This window comes from Mytilus galloprovincialis, chromosome 8 (assembly GCF_965363235.1).
Source record: "Mytilus galloprovincialis chromosome 8, xbMytGall1.hap1.1, whole genome shotgun sequence".
Lineage (NCBI taxonomy): Eukaryota > Metazoa > Mollusca > Bivalvia > Mytilida > Mytilidae > Mytilus > Mytilus galloprovincialis.
This window is the reverse complement of record NC_134845.1, coordinates 12,493,875-12,513,292: the sequence shown is the minus strand read 5'-3', so window position 1 is coordinate 12,513,292 and position 19,418 is coordinate 12,493,875. Positions and strand designations below refer to the sequence as shown.

General features: G+C 30.8%; 1 protein-coding gene and 1 long non-coding RNA gene across 2 annotated transcripts in view; both read left to right on the top strand.

The window, feature by feature from the left end:
- LOC143085110 (U3 small nucleolar RNA-associated protein 18 homolog) overlaps positions 1-19,418 on the top strand; it is a 65,405-nt gene that overhangs the window by 15,342 nt on the left and 30,645 nt on the right. Inside the window, exons 4-5 of the mRNA XM_076261299.1 lie at positions 12,459-12,526; positions 13,306-13,430. Coding sequence (XP_076117414.1) covers positions 12,459-12,526; positions 13,306-13,430 — 193 coding nt within the window. The remainder of the gene's footprint in view (positions 1-12,458; positions 12,527-13,305; positions 13,431-19,418) is intronic.
- Positions 92-9,503, top strand: LOC143085111 (uncharacterized). The gene is made up of 3 exons (XR_012981242.1): positions 92-332; positions 8,461-8,549; positions 8,996-9,503. It is a non-coding gene; the product is annotated as an uncharacterized LOC143085111 (long non-coding RNA).

Below are 19,418 nucleotides of genomic sequence, written 5' to 3'. Positions count from 1 at the left end.
ATAGATAATGACAAACAAACGACGGAAATTACATAATAAATTCACAGCGTGTGCATTTGACTCTATCTTAATATATTTGTCAGTACATAGATAACCCGAATAATCCAGTATTTTAATATATTACGATCATTTCGATCACTCCATGAACCATTTCCTCGAGAAAAGTAGTGGATAGGGGGCGCTGAATTATTCGAGTTAATACATGGAGGAAAGGCCGTCTGTTTCAAATGTTATTCAAAGATTAGGAGCGACGATTCAATGTCCGTTTGTGTATTGTATTTGTCGTGGTTGAAACGGCACCAGGAACATATCAGGATAGACAACAGAAGTCTGTAAGTATCTATTTTATGTATTTATATATTAACATAGATATTATAAGCCTTTCATGCCTTCTGTTGACAAATTTTCATAACTATATGCACTGTTTTAGTAGACCACAGATGTCCTTTTCGAACTAAAAGAACCTAGCTCCCTGAAAAAAAAAACACTTCAGTCGAATCTTTCTTCTCAAATGAATGCCCGAATGGTCATCAAATTAATACTTGTTATGGGCAGGCATTTTCGAATAATTTAAAAAAAAATGTATTAATTCTGACTGCAAGGAATTTTAAATGGTAAATAATATACATTGTATCTCGAGGGAAATGTACACACTTTAACAACAGTAAATTTTTCATAAATATTATATAAAATAGTAAAAGTGTAGCATATATATCATGTGTATTAACGATTAAACTCTGGAAGAAATAAAGTCCAGCATGAATACAAATTAAAGGGTCCTTCCAGGAAAAAAAATTTCTCAGAAAGGTATCTCTTTCTTCAGAGGTTTATATGAAACGTTAATGTCTGTTGTGCAGTGATTTGGTTTTTTTTTCCGCCTGTATGCGAGACATGGCATGGTAGGTATTGCAACCAAGCAACGGCGGCGACGATGGTGTACACTATTTGTTTGAAGCATTATATTTTATAAGTTAGACAATCTAAATGCTTCATACCTTATGTTACGAAATTTCCGTCTGTCATATGTCATTGTCCCGGCAACCTCATTTTTTATGGTTCAGTAACTGCTTGATACATTTTGTTTTGTTAAATGAAAAACTCACTTATTATGAGTAATATGATAACTTTGTTTGGTATATGGGTTCCTAGCAACATTTACATGTTCGTCAGCTAGGTACATGTAGGGTTAACCTGACCTCGACCTTATTCCATGGATCAGTTATCAAAAATAAAGTAACTTAAGCAAGACCGTATCTAGATACTATAACTAGTAAGTCATCTATATTTGGTGTATGAATTGTTGAAATGAATGTAAAGGTGTACATATCCACCCGACAAGTTCCGTCTGACCTTGGCCTCAATGTCATGGTTCATTGGCCAATGTATAGTGTTTGTGGTTTGGTCAATTTCTCAGATACTTTAAGCAGTAGGACCACTATATAGGGTGTATCATGTATGGAATCATTGTCAGCTGGAAATGTCCGTCTGACAGGTCTCAATTGACTTCGACTTCATTTTTATGGTTCATTGGACAATTTTTAGTTGTGTCATACATTGTAGTAAGTTGTGCATTGATAAAGTTAAGTATACCTGATAATTGTACTAAAGACTTTCAATATGATTTCAATGATAAGTAAGACAAAGGCGAGACATTTGCACTCATATTTTGGTAATAAAATGTGTAAAGTGTTGACTAAAGTACATGTACCTAAATTTCAATATATTTTTGTATCAGAGTGCTGAACGCGCATCTTTAACGTTTTGAGAGGAAAATGGTAATTTTTGAAATCTCAAGAAGAGATTTTATATGAATTTATAGGGTTAAATATACTTACCATGAAATTACATTTATATTATATAGAATATGTTTGCTTTCACAACATGTTCTCATCGCAATTAACTAGGTGATTAAAAATTACATCCATGAGATGTACTCACCTACGTCATAGTTCACCTGTGTAACATACACTAGCTTTAGTTTTAATTTGTCGTTTAATTGAATAATTTCAATTAATTGAACAAAAAACTGAATTTATTCCAGGGGTGGTGGTGGATTGTGGTAAGTATATTTAACCCTATAAATTCATATAAAATCTCTTCTTGAGATTTCAAAAATTACCATTTTACATGAATTTGGTTAAATATACTTACCATGAAATTACATTTATATTATATAGAATATTTACTGATTAACAAGCAGTATTTCATTTGGTGGAGGATAAATTCTCTCACACACATACAATTTCAACATATAAAAAATTATGTGAAATTTTTTAAAAAGTAACTCCATTAAATTTTGTAAATACGGATAGTAGTAAAAACCGAAATTACTGAATTTATTATACAATGAAGCGATGCTGCATAACTATATGTATCAATGGCAAACTTTGCAGATTGTATAAATACAAGTATGCAAAATTAATAGACTTGATGTAGAGTTGTCTCAATGGCACTCACATGTATATATACCCCATCTTTCTATATCTGATGAATAAATAATCTGCAGGTCAGTATAGAAATAATTATATTAAAGCTCCTTCATTATGAGCTAAATGTGTTGTAATATTTATGCAACAGTAAATAAGCATTTATTTCTGAATAGGTTGTTCTTGTTGCTTGTACAAATCGACAAGAACTAATCCAACCTTAATTTCATTACTTTCCACTTTGAAACTTAAGTTTATTTGGAAACATTATTACCTTTCTTTAACTTTCCATTGTTTTCTCTATATTAATATAATAACAGATAATATATGATTGCTGTCGTCTTTTGATAACCTGATCAATATCACATCTTTCGAAATAAATTCTTTTCTACTTAATTATAGAATTATAATCAATTAAAATATACTTTGTAAATAGGTGTCCTTAATACAATCAAAGTTTACTCAAACCAAAGTTGTTTCATGATTATGCTAAATCTGGATTAATCTTTAAACTTTTTTAAAGTTATAGTCCCTGAGAATTTGCTTCTCTGCTAGATATACTACTTTTAATATTTTATAGATTTAGAATAAAATATTTTCATCAAGAGAAGTCTTGTACTATTGTATAATGACAATTCTCTAAACTGACTAAATTTAAAAAATCTGATAAAATTTCTATGAGTGGTAGAACCTTTGAATACAATGTCTACCATTTCAACCATGAACAATATTTTTGTTTTGTATTGGACTACTCAAGTGTAAAAATACAGAAATGGACAAATCAGTGGAAAAGTTTCAGTATACATGTTTCCATTGATATACTGCTTCCACAGAACATTTGGATGTTGAGCTGAATTAAAGCCATGATTGTTGTCCTTATAAGTCCAAAAAGAATGCTAACAGATGATTTTCTCCAGCTATGAAAAATCTGTCTAAAATAAAATGTTTTGATATTTCTAATTAACATTCACAACGGTTAACTTTCTAGAATATCTTACCATGTACAGTTCCAAATTTAAAGAAACAAAAATTTGACATAATGAACAACTCTTGTATGTTGCTCTTGACAATTGTTTATATTAATTTCAGAAATTATTTCGCTATCAGAAATACTAAAATGCAACTTGTCAAATATAGTTCTATAGTTGTATTTAAAGAAAAACACTTGTTTGGCAATATGGAAAACACTTGTACCAACTTGCAGTATCCTTAAGTGTTCTTAGTTATTTCAGAAATGGTTTCACTATCAAAAATGCTCATTTTATTTCTGTCTTGGTTCACCTCATCTGAATCCTATACATTCTGATATGATTCAATATATATCAACCAAACAGCTTTTGGTAGTATTTTGTGACTTCAACCCATTCATTTGGTTAACTTGGTCACTCAGTAGAATTTTGCATTTGTCCCCAGATTTTGCAAAAACAAAATTAATGTGATTTAAATAATCACATCTTTCAAAACAATATTGAATCAAAATTCAAAGTAATTGTTTAAAATAAACACATTTCAATTTTGTGTAGCATATTCTTGCATAAGATACTAACTGTATGCTATATATTTATATTATTCTGGCTGGTAATATGGAAATTGAAAAGTGAATAATTACCATCAATTCCGAGGTTAAAATCACATGCATTCGGAAAACCTTCCTGCATATAGATAATATACAACTTGACTTTGACCAGACTAGATTTTTGTAACTTTATGCTTATAATGAGCAAAAATAAAAATAAACAGTGACATTTTAATATTTAGGTATAATATTAAGAAAATGTCTCGCATTTGATTTGATATAATCATGGAATTATCATACTATATTTTACTTCCATGTACTATTCTTAGACTATTGAAAGCTATTTGCTAACTATTAATCAGTCTTTTAAATAAATTGCTTTTCCTACATTTTGCTGTAAGATTAACTGCTTCTACACTGGTGCTAAAATTTGAGAACCAATTGAAATGTATATATATTATATGTTTATATTGGTACATCATGTGTTACTCCAAAAAAAAAACTCTTCTTTTTTTCTGCATCTCGTAAAGACTGACTAAATAAAAGGTTTATATAAAGAGCTGTATAATAGATAGTTTCAAATCTTGAGAACTACTTCAATTTCCTAGACCATGTCTAGCATTTTAAATAAATCCTGCATCCACAATGCTTTAAATCTTATTTATTTATTTACCAATATTTTACTAATTTTTTTACAAGATCTAAATTAATGATAATCTTGTTTCTATAAATCAGCATATTTGAGTCCTCTATACTTCAGAATTTTGAATCAATATTTAACTCTAGGAAAAACAATGTGTAGCCATTGCATAAACTGTTTGGTTCTACCAATCTCACATTAAGAATAAAACGGACCCAATGAATGAATCCTTATAGCAGAAACTTGCCCATCTGTTGGCATTGCTTAGAAAACTTAAGATGTAAATTAAGGCATAATTTTCTATCTTTAAAAGAGCATCCAAACTCCTTTTGCTTTCATGATTGGAAGATATATGTATAATTTGACAGTGATTCCCATACAGTGAGGGTAAGATAGTCTCTTAAGTCTTACGTCATCACCTCTTTTTTTTTTTTTTTTTTTTTTTTTTTGTACTCAAAACAAAACAGAATTAGTACATATTATATTTAATAAATGCATTGGCAATGTACACTCTGAATTATGTAATCAATATATAAGCCATTACCTTGAATGAGTCTTTGTGAAATGCATCATGGCATCCCCTAAATTCTTTATTCAATAGACAATCTAATGTTTACATAAAAACATATAAAAGCCTTTGTTTCCTTACTGCCGACAAAAACAAACAATTGGTTATAGCAGTTCATACTTATAATATTCATGTTCTTCTTGTCATAAGTAAACTGACCATGAAATTTAATATAAGTAAAAAGAGTTGTCACAAGCTATCAACTGTATTTAGAACAGTGCTCCATTCTTACTGTCTCCATGTCTGTTAGAGCATTGGAGAATTATTTATCAGTAAAAAAAAAAATAATTAAATATTTACAGCAATTTGCTGTTCTGGAAAAATATTTCAGGCTTCTAAGAATTACTGTCCTGATTTAAACTGGACATATTTAAAATAAGTATGTATTGGTATGCTTAAACTACAATCACATTTGTATTGTACTAGATAACAATGTATCATTTTCAGTGTCTTTAATATCTGTCTTGACTATTTCCAGACACTTGTTCAATATATTATCAATATGAGCAAATATGTTAATTGACTAAACTGTTGGTTCATCACAAAAAACAATGTGCAACCAAATATTAGCTATGCTTGTGTTGTTTTAAAATATAATAAAAGTAGACATAATGTTCCTTGGGTGGAAGGATGTCTAGAAAAGTCAGATAGACCTGGACTTAAATTCACTAGCTATATAGTCTGATTCTAATTTATTTTATTTGCAACAATCATCCACGTGCAATTCTATGCTCCATAAATATCAATGTGCAATAAATAAATAGTTATGATTTAATTTTATGTAAGATATCAAATCTGTATTTTATTAGAATGAATGCAACTTACAGATTCTAAATCATGCATGTTGTTCTAGTTCCTATGTTTCCTGTATGAAACATGTCAACATTAATCAAATAGACTTGGGCAAAATCCCTATTCTATTTTAAGTGATCCATTGAGCACGTTTTATTTTCAATAAATATGGTTTATGTTCCCTGAATGGAAGGTTAACCAAATAAACATCATCAGTTGTGGGCAAAATCCCTATTCTGATTGTGATGTATTTATCAACTGTTATAACAGTATCACTGTTGGTCTACGCTCCCTGTATGGAACGTTTTCCAAATAAAACAATCAGAAATGGGCATATTCCCTTTTCTGATTGAAATTTATTGAACCAATTGAGGTTCTAGTCACAATATCCCCGAGGAACCAGTAATGACGCACCTAACGTTGTGTTTGTCTCTGCATTTAATCTACCATTTAAAAGAAAAAGAAACACGGAATAGAATGAAAGATTGATCACTTGTTAATGTATTTCAATCATTAAACAGTTGATTTTTGAAACAGTAAAAGCAATAAAAATCATGTTTGCTAACATTACAAACGGACTGTCAACTTATGATGGGTACCAGTAATGACGCACTATAAACAAACCAGTAAAAACCACTTGCAGTGTACCTGATGTTCGAAAAATTGCTTCAATCCGGATAATTTAAAGTTAACACTATTCAACAAATTTAATTTTAATAACAAATTTTGACATTTACAGTCACTTTTATGATCATGTTGATAGCAACACAATTTTTTCATTAATTTAATTGTAACCTATATTTTATTTCAAATTTTATATAAAATTGTTCAAAATTTATCAAAGTGACATATATATTCCATATACTTGAAAATAAGAAGTAATTGCATTCATAAAACAACATTGACATTAAAACATTTATCAATGTATACTTCGTACAATGAATGAAAAAAATCGATAAACAATAGAAAATTATATAAGCGACGATCATTTGTTCTACAGTGATTCCCGCTTAAATGTAAAACCATGTCACATGACAGTCATATGATTTGAAAAACACAAACTGGGGCAGCATGTGCATACATACTTTTGCTGGCCAAAGTGGATTTAGGACTGATAATCATTCTGGGAAGGGTAGACTGTTTTTGACCTTAATAAAATGGCAGAAATTGCATTATCTTTACTAATTCAAGCAATAATAACATTTCTGGACAGAGTTTGAGGCATCTATGTTGTAGTCATATGACCTTCACCATCATGTTATGAATAGTAATTATCGATGACGTCACATCTTTTGTTTAGAAATATAAAACCCAAAACTAAATTGGTGCGTCATTTCTGGTCCGCGTCAAAACAGGTACCAAGACGATAGTGGTATACGCTCCCATACGGACGTTATCCACATTAAAATAATTCTGATTTTAATATAGTGATGTGTTTACACAGTCTCGTGTACAGACTGCAAATTGTAAACAATCGACTTTATCCAAACTTTACACTCGACCCGTTTCGTAGCATTGCTCTAATGCAGTGAAAAATCCGGTCAGCTGAGCGTGAAAAAAAAAATAAACATCCGTTAAAATATATATCTTTTTAAAAACGTAGCACTCACGTAACATGTCCGATTTTGACAGCTAAATTCTGCCTTTCCTCGGACTCGATTTAATGTTTGAAAATGGCGGCTAAACAAAGGTCATTTTCTATGTCGTCGTATAATTTCCAGACTCGTAAGCTGTAAAAATGACGAAAACGTGCATATCAGAAACTTGGCAGAAGCGCTGTATTCTGATTCACATTAAATTAATCGTATATCGATATTCCGAAAACAAATAATGTCTTTTATAAAACATAAGGATTTTCAACAGTAAACTGTTAAAAATCCTTGCCGACGAGAAACATGCGTTCTCTTGAACGCAAAAATTAAAACTAAAGCTAGTGTATGTTACACAGGTGAACTATGACGTAGGTGAGTACATCTCATGGATGTAATTTTTAATCACCTAGTTAATTGCGATGAGAACATGTTGTGAAAGCAAACATATTCTATATAATATAAATGTAATTTCATGGTAAGTATATTTAACCAAATTCATATAAAATGAATATTTTGTTGAAAGGAGAATGTGTTGGGTACATTACTCACATTTTTACCTGAGGAAGCTGCTGTTCCTTTTGGGACATGTCTTACTTGTTTTCTGGTATGTTAATTGGGATAGGTAAAAGTATTGTTAACACCAGTCCTGTGTTTTGTTTAAGACTTAATGAAACCTGATTTTAATTGTTATTTGTGTATTCAGTTCGCTGTCTCCTAGGCATGAACCACTCATCTGTTTAAAGACTCTATGATTGATTGATTGATTGATCATGACTGGCTGAATGTCCAATGGCAAATATTACATACATATTCAGGAAGTTGGGAATGATACATGCCAATCCTGATAAAAATAAAGAAATATGCCTGAAGAAAAACAATAACAGAGTAAGTGTTCCTGCATTTTAAACTTCAAATATTTCTTGTAGAGTGAGAAAACTGTTATGAAACACCAGCAAAAAAGACTAGATTGTTATTCAGTCCTGACTTATTCGGTGTCTCTGAAGATGAAGATTAGGTATGTAATAATGAGGTTTTAATTTGATAGATTGTTGACTTTTAAATTGTAAAAGTTTAATTAGTTACTGTAAATTATTCCATTTATTGTATAAATTAAAATTCAATAATTACTGTTCAAGTTCATAGCATAGCCATCTTTATCTTGCTGTATCCAGAGGCAATAGATATAAGATGTGGTATAGGTGCCAGAGAGACAACTCTCCATCCAAATCACAATTTAAAAAAGTAAATCATTATAGGTCAAAGTGCGGACTTCAACACAGAGGAAGACTAAAAATTATTATTAATTACAATAAAGAGAGTGAATAATATTATATAAGCAAAATGGACATCATAAGTAAGATTAAAAGAAAGACAGACAATTTCTTTATTAAAGATTATAAATTTTGGTATGGTTACTAAAAATATTTGAAACTGTTTTGAATTTGTCGTTATTTCTTTCAGACCAGGCCTATCCAGAAGCAAGAAAAAAGACAATTTTTAGCAAGTGCATCTACAGAGAGAGACATGTTTTAAAAAACAGATATATTTTCAATTTAAGAAAAACCTGTTGAACTTTTACTATTTCTTATCTGTTTATTTTACATTTATATATTGATATTTGTTTTTTTAATTGCTGCACAGTATTTCTACTCAGTCCCACATAACAAAATCAGCTGAAGAAATTGATGTTTTCATATTTCAAGGGGAGTGTCCTTTTGCATTGTTGATAGCAGATATATGCATTGTCTTAAGTTGGGTTTATAAACAGTCACATCGCAACTTCTAATAAAATACATGTTTATGAATCTTACATGTAAATAGACATGAAAGATAGAAAATTATATAGGAACACATTTTTTTCTGACCTAAATGTATTTTCAAGGTAAAATTATGTGAACATATCAAATATTATCAAAAACACCGCTGGTTTAAAATAAAATTATTCTATGTAGCCTAAACAAATCATACAGATCAGTGTATTTTTTCCTAAACAAATTTTATATATTTTTATATCCAGAATAAATTTATTCTGTGTCTCAACCTTAACATAATTACTGTACTATCAAAATAAATTTATTTTATATATCATAATACTTTTAATCCACATTGAATGTAGAATAAGTTTATTCTGTGTCTCCACCTTAATATATTAACTTTACTTTCAGAATAAATTTAATTTATATATTATTATACAAGACAAAAATCACATTGAACATAGAATAATTTTATTCTGTGTCTCAACCTCACCATACAGATTACTTTACTTTCAAAATAAATTTATTTTATATATTATTATAATTATAAATCACATTAAATGTAGAATAAATTTATTCTATGATTTTCTCGAACTAATAACAGATATTAAGGCTCTTTATAATAAATTTATTTTATAAATGATCATATACATAAAGCACCATGCATTTAGAATATATTTATTCTATGTTGCATCCTTTACAGAGAGTTGACTAAAAATGGACAGCTAAGTGCAGAATTCAGTATAAATTTATTTTGAAATGTAACAAATAAATACTAATATAACAGAATTGTCTTTGTTTTTCATGATTTTTTCTCAAATACATGGGTTATAGAATAAATTTATTACGTTCTGGTCCAAATTTAGCCTCTAATTGCACTTGTCAGAAATTAGAGTGAAAAAAGAGGAAAATTGGTTTTTTCCTTTTTTATTCTGCTCTCAGTTCTTTACTTGTTATGAAATATCTTATAGTATTAAATGTTTCACATTTTTTCGTGTCGAGGGCTTTTACATTGTTTAAGTCCACACAACATGCACAATGACTTTCAATTCTTACTACCCCTTCATTTTAACTCTGTTGGATAGTTTTCTTAGGTTCATTCTGGCTATTCCTACATTATGAATTTTATAGGTAAAATAGTAAAATTTTATGTAGGAATAGCCAGAATTTTTATGTAAACAATGGGATTATGTAGGAAAATGTTGTAACAACACTAGACTAATGAATCAAGGTAAATCTTGTGAAAAATAAAGAAAAAGAATAGTTTATATTACAATATTTTATTTAATAATTTCATAGCACATATTGTGTAAATAATATTAACAAAACAAAATGAATTCATTGGCATAATGTTATTCGCAAGAAATTACAATTATTTAGGTGCAAACATTAATTTATGCAAGTAAATAATATCAATTGAAACATAAATTAAATTTTAATGATTATTCTTTGAATCACAGCACTAAATTTGATTTATACCTAACAAAGCACCAAACATACACAAAATTGACATTAATCATACACTCACACAGTAATGCATTGCACTTATAAATTGAATATACAGGAGACTATAAAGTCTTAATTGATGTACAGGACATGAAAAGCAACATCTCCATACTCGACTGGAGTAAGCTCACAATTTAGTAACCTTGTTTCAGTGTTTACAGTCTGTAATCTGTGCTTCTTCTTGTCTCAACAACATGGTCATGGATGCTGAAGATAATTTTGTGAGGTGCCTCTACTAACTTCTTCAGTTTACTATGTCAGCCTTCTAGATGGTTTGTTGTTCTATGACCTACTGTTGTGTAGTTGGTTGTTTTCTACCCAGGAGTAGGTTTCAAAGTCTGTAAAAATAAGGGTTAGGGTTGGTGTGCTAATATCTGCATCATCACATCTTCAACTGTATTGGGTGGTAAAAATGGTAGAACTGCAGCTCTTCGAACAAGTTGGTGAATGTCGCCCTTTTCACTGTATTCAGTCTTTAAACCATGCTTCTGTGCAATTCGCCGGATACACTGAGTGTAGTGGAAAAAGGACCTTTTAATATTGATTCTTTGAAAGATTGAGGCGGCTGTGAAAAAGCTATTTTGTAGTCGAGGAACATCGCGGCTATTTGTAGTAGAATGTTGAAGGAAATTTTAAACCAGTTCAAAGTTAATAGCTTGGCTTAATCTATTAGGCCAATTTGTATTAATAATAATTATGTACTGTTAGCGTTACTTTTGATAATATATTCATTTTAAAAATCGTATTTTATTAAAAAAAAAAAATTTAATAAATTCTATAGGCTGGAATTCAAGGTGTGGGTTACTTTTAAGTTTTCTTTTAAATACGTTTTTCCAGACTTAAAATGCTTTTACTAATTTTTTATTTCTAGAAATTCCACAGTAATTGCAGAAAAAAAAACTTAACTTTAATATTTGATGCATGTTTGCAAATAAACAAATTCCAGTTTTTACATATAAAAATACTTTTTATTTAATTTTCACATTTAAATTTACCTTTGACCCAATTAGACACTAATGAATAAAACAACAAAGCTTGCAATAACAACATGTATTGTTCTTCCACTAATCCCCCATGTAGGAATAGCCAGAATAGTAAAATACAAAATGTAGGAATAGCCAGAAGACACCTTTTCTTAGTGGCATAAAATCACCACATCTCTTCATTTTATACTTATATACTACATGTACTAATTACCATTCAAGAATAAAAGTGTACATGGTGTAGGTTGGTTTCATCTAAAATATTCAGTGTGCTATAGAAATGTACAAGTTTGACAAAAAAACAGATGGGCATGAGCTGACTAGAAAGGTGCTACAAATGTGAAATAATAAACAACTGGTGCATATTTTGAGGTAGTTATCTCTGTGAATAATAGATTGAAAAATTTGAAAAGGAAATTTTAAAAATGTCAAGATACTTGAAACATGTGGAAGTAAACTATTAAACTTCATTAATGATTTGATCTTCCAACAGTTATGTATTTTAGCAACAAATTTTAGTTCTTATTTAGAAATATTATCTTTTCAACTTTTACTGGGACAAGTCTATATCTTAACTTTGTTAGGTCAATAACAGTCCTGCTGATAAAAATATGTCACATTTATAAACAAATTTGATTTTCTTAAAAAACAAACTTATAACCATAGAACACTATTTTGTAGACACCACAAAGTACATTCTATACCAAACTGGGCGAGGTTACCAACAGAACATACAGATCAATCAGATGGTAAGTATGGAACATTTATGATGTTTAATACTGTGGATTAATTTATTTTCGTGTGTATCAATTTTCTTTGATCGAAGAAAACTTGCATATTCGTTGATATTTAATTTCATGGTTTTGGCAAAGTTTGCATACATTTCTTAGGGAAATTTTTAATTCATTAATCATATAAATTCATGGTTCCCCTGTACCCACGAAGTACACGAAAATCTGTATCCAACCAATATTAATGAATCCACAGTGACGGCATCATAAGTGGGTATGAAAAATGTCAAATAATGAGAAAATATTTTAAATTTTTCACAGTCAGGAAGAATCAAATTCTTCAGCAATTTTTTTATAATTAAAGTGTATTGAAAGTGAAAAAGGATAGATAATTATACTGGAACTTTAGCCAAACTAATACCTTGATGGATAGAGAATTTTGTGTCATTTCAGTTCTTATACCCCCAACTTGGGGCATTATGTTTTTCAGTCTGTGCATCCGTTCATTCTTCTGCTCATCTGTCCATGCCGCTTCAGGTTAAAGTTTTTGGGCAAGGTAGATTTTGATAAAGTTGTAGTCCAATCAACTAGAAACTTAGTACACATGTTCCCTATGATATGATCGTTCTAACTTAAATGCCAAATTAAAGTTTTGACACTAATTTCATGGTCCATTGATCATTAAAAAAAAATGATAGTGCGAGTGGGGCATCTGTGTACTATGAACACATTCTTGTTTCACACTTCTGTAATGTTTGATTTGTTGAAGTTCACATTACTTTGTTTGATATTTACAGAGGATCCTGACGTTCAAGATTTGTTACAGTCCACTGGAGATTATATAACGTCCTCGAAGTCATTATCTAAAGGTATCATACATATTAAACAGTGTACTGATGGAAACAGGGATAATCCTGTACAGGTAAAGTCTGTTCTAAGGTCTGAAGGTAAGGTATCAATTAAAGGAAGGACAAGTAAAGGGCCTTACTACATATCACTTTGATAATATGTTTTGTTAATCAGTTATGCTTCAGTTTGCATGGTACCTCAATCAGTTGCACGCAGCTAAGCTTCGTCATTGTTTGTATACATTTTACTATATTATATGAGAGAAAAGTATATTTCCTGTACTGGTTTTTATTATAAGATCACCAGAATTTGCTGCCTTAATGGTATGTGATGTCATTGTAGTCCTGAGACTACTAAATTACAGGCTCCTTGAATTGGAACAGACACAAACATACATCATGTACATAATGATAATGATAATAGTGTCCATTGATAAATACAAAAAATAAAAAAATTATCTGTGTATTTAGGTTTTGCATACTGTAAAATCCAGAAATTATTGTGAGGTTTTTATTATTGCAATAAATGCGACAGAGTTGTAAACGCAATAATTTAAACTAGCATTTTGAAATATTTTATATGATTTAAACAAGGTTTTCTCTCAAAATCGTAAAAATTAAAATCGCATTTAAGTCTAAAATGACAAAATCGCAATAATAAATGCATGCAATAATTTCTGAATTTACAGTATTCGGCAAAGATAGGTAGAAGTGCACTTTCAAATTTTTCTGTGCTTTGACCACATGCATTTTGTGTCAGAAACCTATGCTGTGACAATCAGTTAATCCCTATTCAAATTCAGGGCTGTAACAAGGTTGAATGAAGTAACCATACCTGGCCCAACTATTCAGGGATCAACTTCTGCAGTTGTACCAAGGTCTACATGGGTTTTTTTCTTCATTTTATTGCGAACCCTATCATAGTTTTCCACAGATTCACCTGCAAGTTACCTGTCGATTTAAACTTTTGTAAGTTCTATTGTCCCATCAAACACTCACGGATTAATTTAACTGAACAAAAAATTGAACTGTCAATGATGGAAATACATGTACAAATAAGTAATTAGGCTTATATTAAAATATTGTTTGTTTGCCCTTTCCCGACCGACCCTGTCAATTCGTTCCGCCTGAAAATCTTTTATTTGTATTTACCAGCAAGATTTTATTTTATTTTATCTTTTCGTTCCTACCAAAAATCTTATATTTGTATTTCCCGCTCAAAACTTTTTTTACCGGAATCCTCGGGTTTTATCTTTACCGTATAAGTTCTAGTCCGTTTGGTATCTCGTGAGCGTTTGACATGAACACATGCATATAGAGTTTCAAAGCATTTATTTGAAATCGATGTTGAACGCTTTGAGAAAACATGATGATATGACGTTAGCTGCAAAAACGTAGCTCTTAAGGTCCTTTTGATGATTTTTGATATTTGCGGACCATAGATCTATGGCCAAAAAAAAATCAAAGGACAGTAGAGTTACTCTGTATCTTTATACTTGGAGAGCAGGGTTCACTTACAAAAAAGTTTGTTTAATACAAAATTATCAACGTGTGTACAAACTTTTTTGTAAACGGACGTTGTATTCTATGTACAGTAGGGATGGCCTTTTGTGATCCGTAGATCAGGATGATTATGTTAAAGATGCCTTCGACCAGCATTGCTGTATTATTTATATCTGACATGAACCAAAGGTGGCAAAAGCCTGTAAAGTGGAGAACATTTGGCAGTAAAAGCTCCCAAGTTTTCCAAACAGATCATTAATAAATTGCGATGTAGAATACGTACCCGAATGGAATAGACTACCAGACAATCTCGTGTGTGCTAAGACAATTGAGAGCTTTAAACTTCGGTTGCTCTCACAACGTTAGATTAATTTTCCAGCGCCTCTATCCCGTTGCCACTGATGCCATATATACTGGCCCTGCAACGTACTTATTCAGATTCAGAATTGAGTTCAAGTCTTGTAGCATTTTTATTGGAAACCCAGACACACACGAAAATTTAAACACTCTAGGGACTTTTTCTACTAGTAATGTATCTCTGCCCGGACATATTTTACCAGGACAAAGTAATCGCTTATAATATACAGAAAACCTTTAGGTAGAGGTCAGCGTACAAGGTACGTAGTACAGAATATTAGTGCAAGTTAAAACTCTTCAAAGTTCCAGGCATATACACGTTGAAAATATGCGGCACAGCTCTATATTTTGATATTTGAAAACAAAGTAGTCTTGCATATGAATTAACTTCACATTCTACATGATATTTTTTTTTTCAAAACTTCCTGGGACTATTATACTACTAGTCCCATCAACTTATTAGCAAAAAGCAAAACAGACAAAAATGACATTATGCAGATTTTGTATATTATGTTTCTTGTCACTTGTGTATACAATGTACTATGTTTGCATTTTAACCCGTCAGGGTTTCATGTTTTTTTTGCAATATAAAATAAAATATTATACCTACCTGCCTACCCATGACAAAAAATATACTGAGCCAAATTATTTTTTTTGGGAAAAAAATAAAATATTTTACCTACCTACCTACCCTGTTTCAAAACATAGGGTCGGAAAAGGGCAAACAAACAATATTTTAATTTAGGCCTTATAAAACTGCATGTTATGTTGTATTTATTCAATCAATAACACATTTTCAATTTGTTTGATGTAAACACTTATTTAGAAATTGAAAGTTGATTTCTGATCAAATTTCAACATTTTACCTATTAAAATTTGTTTTTTTAAGGGTGTTCATAAATAAAAACTTGAAATGATAATGTTTAAATAAAGGTCTTCATAAAATGTATTCTTTATAACTGAACAATCACAAAAAACATGCAAATTTTGTGAAACATAAATGCATGCAGTAGTTAAAAAAAATCAGAAATAAACTTTTTATAATTAAATCCAGTGATCAGGAAGGACTTGAGCCCTGCGTCTATAGCGCATATCAACCAGAAATGGTGCATAGATTGACTTGTGTAAGCGCCCACGTGGCGCACGATATTTTCACTTCGTTTCGATACATTTAGATAATATCAAATGGATTTCCGATCGTGTTCCGTGCTGCCATGTGTGTGTACACAATTGTGTAATGTTCCTCCAAATAATAGGAGCACCTTTATATTTTTGGGGCGCGTCTCGGGTGTTTTCCTATGGAAATAATAGAACCATTGGGTGTAACTGATTACCCAAAAAACGTAATTTACCATCATTCATGATATGATTTTTTACAACTTTAAATTTGTTAAATTTGGCTAGAACAGACGAGATTTCTCTAATTATTATCTTTCAAGTAGTTCAGCTTGCTATTATTTTGATTGAAAAACCCCAAAGCCTTTTTATGAATATAGTTTTTGTCTCCATAAACGGCGACTAACTGTCCTTGTCACTTTTTGATCTTTGGCTTGTTCTGACATTTTGTAAACACAGTGAAACATGCCTTCAGCGAATTGTTGTTTTGTTTTATCAATTAATGATACTCTCTACTGTTATTAATGTCATCGTGATGAAGTAATAATAATACAAGAACTGCAGAGGAAATACCAGAAACATCCTGTAATAGTTCCACGGTTTTACTTCAACAATTTATTTACTTGGATGTCTTCTCCTGCAAACGGAACTCGTCAGAAACATATATAGCAGAATCTTCAGTTTGTTGAAGGAGGCTATTACCCGACAGAAACGTCGGTAATAAGTATGGTATCGACGAAGACCCAAATTTAATGTAAAAAAAACATAATGAACATGAACAAGAACAGTACCTGGGTAGAAACATTGTAAATAAAGGTTATCTTAAATATTGTCTGATTTGGAAGAATTTATTTTACATTCTTTGAAATTGAAATAACAAAATCACAGGCACAATATCCATGATATTATTTAGAATCATAAAGGTAAGTAGGACCACCATTTCTTTGCCGAGATATAAATTTTTTATTTTTTCCACTGTAATCAATTCAAATAGCCCATTATTTTTTAATTTGGCCCCTTGAATTTAATTTTGAGGGGCCCTGGGCCCATAGAGAAAAAATCCTTCCAGATCACTGTAAATCAGTGCTTATATTGAACAGATTGAAAATATATTATTGATATTGAATAAATACTGTATCACATGCAGTTTATGTGAGTTTATACATGTATTTCAATCAACAAAGAAGATATTTTTTTGGTCAGGCAAATTAATCAATGAGTGATAGATTTCTCCTACAAGAAATCTAAATGTCCAAGTGAATAAACTACACAGAAAACAATATCTATTGTATTTATTCAAGGGGACAGGTAAACTTGCAAAAGTTAATAAATACCTTGGTCAAGAGCAGACAACTCTGCGGTAAACTTTCATTTGGTTCGCAATAAGAATCTTGTGTTGATGACAGATGATTACCTGGTTAATATCTTCTGTCCCAACACAGTTCTCTCAGGAACGACAATTAGGGCTTCCTGATATTTCGTATCAACCTTAAATTTCTTAATCACAGATAAACATGTTTTCTTTGGGTTGATTTTTATCTCAACCTGCTTTTTTGTCGAGCCTGCAACTTTTGTTGCAGAAAGCTCGACATAGGGATAGTGATCCGGCGGCAGGGGCGGCGTTAGCTCACTTCTTAAAAGCTTTATATTTTAGAAGGTGGAAGACCTGGATGCTTCATAATTTGTATATAGATGCCTCATGTTACAAAGTTTCCGTCAGTCACATGTTCAATGTCCTTGACCTCATTTTCATGGTTCAGTGACCACTTGAAAAAAAAGTTCAGATTTTTTGTAATGTTGAATTCTCTCTTATTATAAGTAATAGGATAACTATATTTGATATGTGCGTACCTTGCAAGATCCTCATGTCTGTCAGACAGTTTTACTTGACCTCGACCTCATTTCAAGGATCAGTGATCAAGGTTAAGTTTTGGTGGTCAAGTCCATATCTCAGATGCTATAAGCAATAGGGCTAGTATATTTGGTGTATGGAAGGACTGTAAGGTGTACATGTCCAACTGGCAGGTGTCATCTGACCTTGACCTCATTTTCATGGTTCAGTGGTTATAGTTAAATTTTTGTGTTTTGGTCTGTTTTTCTCATACTTTATGCAATAGGTCTACTATATTTGTTGTATGGAATGATTGTAAGGTGTACATGTCTAGCGGCAGATGTCATGTGACCTTGACCTCATTTTCATGGTTCATTGGTCAAAGTTAAGTTTTTGAGTTTTTGTCTTTTTATCTAATACTATATGCCATAGGTCAACTATATTTGGTGTATGGGAATATTTTATGATCTTTGTCAGTCACGCAGCTTTTATTTGACCGTGACCTCATTTTCACGGTTCATTGTACAGTGTTAAGTTTTTGTGTTTTGGTCTATTTTTCTTAAACTATAAGTAATAGGTCAACTATATATGTTGTATAGAAGCATTGTTAGCTGTACATGTCTGCCTGGCATGGTTCATCTGACCTTGACATCATTTTCAAGGTTCATTGGTCTTTGTTTAGTTATCTTGGTTAATGTTAAGTTTATGTGACAGTTGTAATAAAGCTTAGCTTTATACTTACGACTATCAACATAATATAAATGATTAGTATAGAAGGCGAGACATTTCAGCGTGTGCACTCTTGTTTATGATACAGTCTGGGTTTGAAGTTTTTTAGACATCAATAACCTTGTCAAATTTTCATTGAATTTTATGAAGTGGACTCTTTTTTTCTGAAAATGACAGTAGAAGTTGTTAGATTTTGAATGATGTCTAATTGCACCTAATGTATAAGTTTGAATCCTGGATTATGATTCTTTTCGGTTATATCAGTTTAATATAAGTTTATTACTTCCATGTAGTTTTAAGAAGGCAAATAAACAAAACTAAAGAAGGCCAATAACGGTTTATTACTACAATAATACATTTATGAAAATAATCTAATAAAAGATATCATTTGAAGGACATTTGAAAGTAGTCAATTTCAATACTCAAATACCGTAATACTTGTCCCCTTTTGAATTTTATTGAAATGGATCATTGGAGATCATGATAAAATTGAGAATGGAAATGGGGAATGTGCCAAAGAGACAAC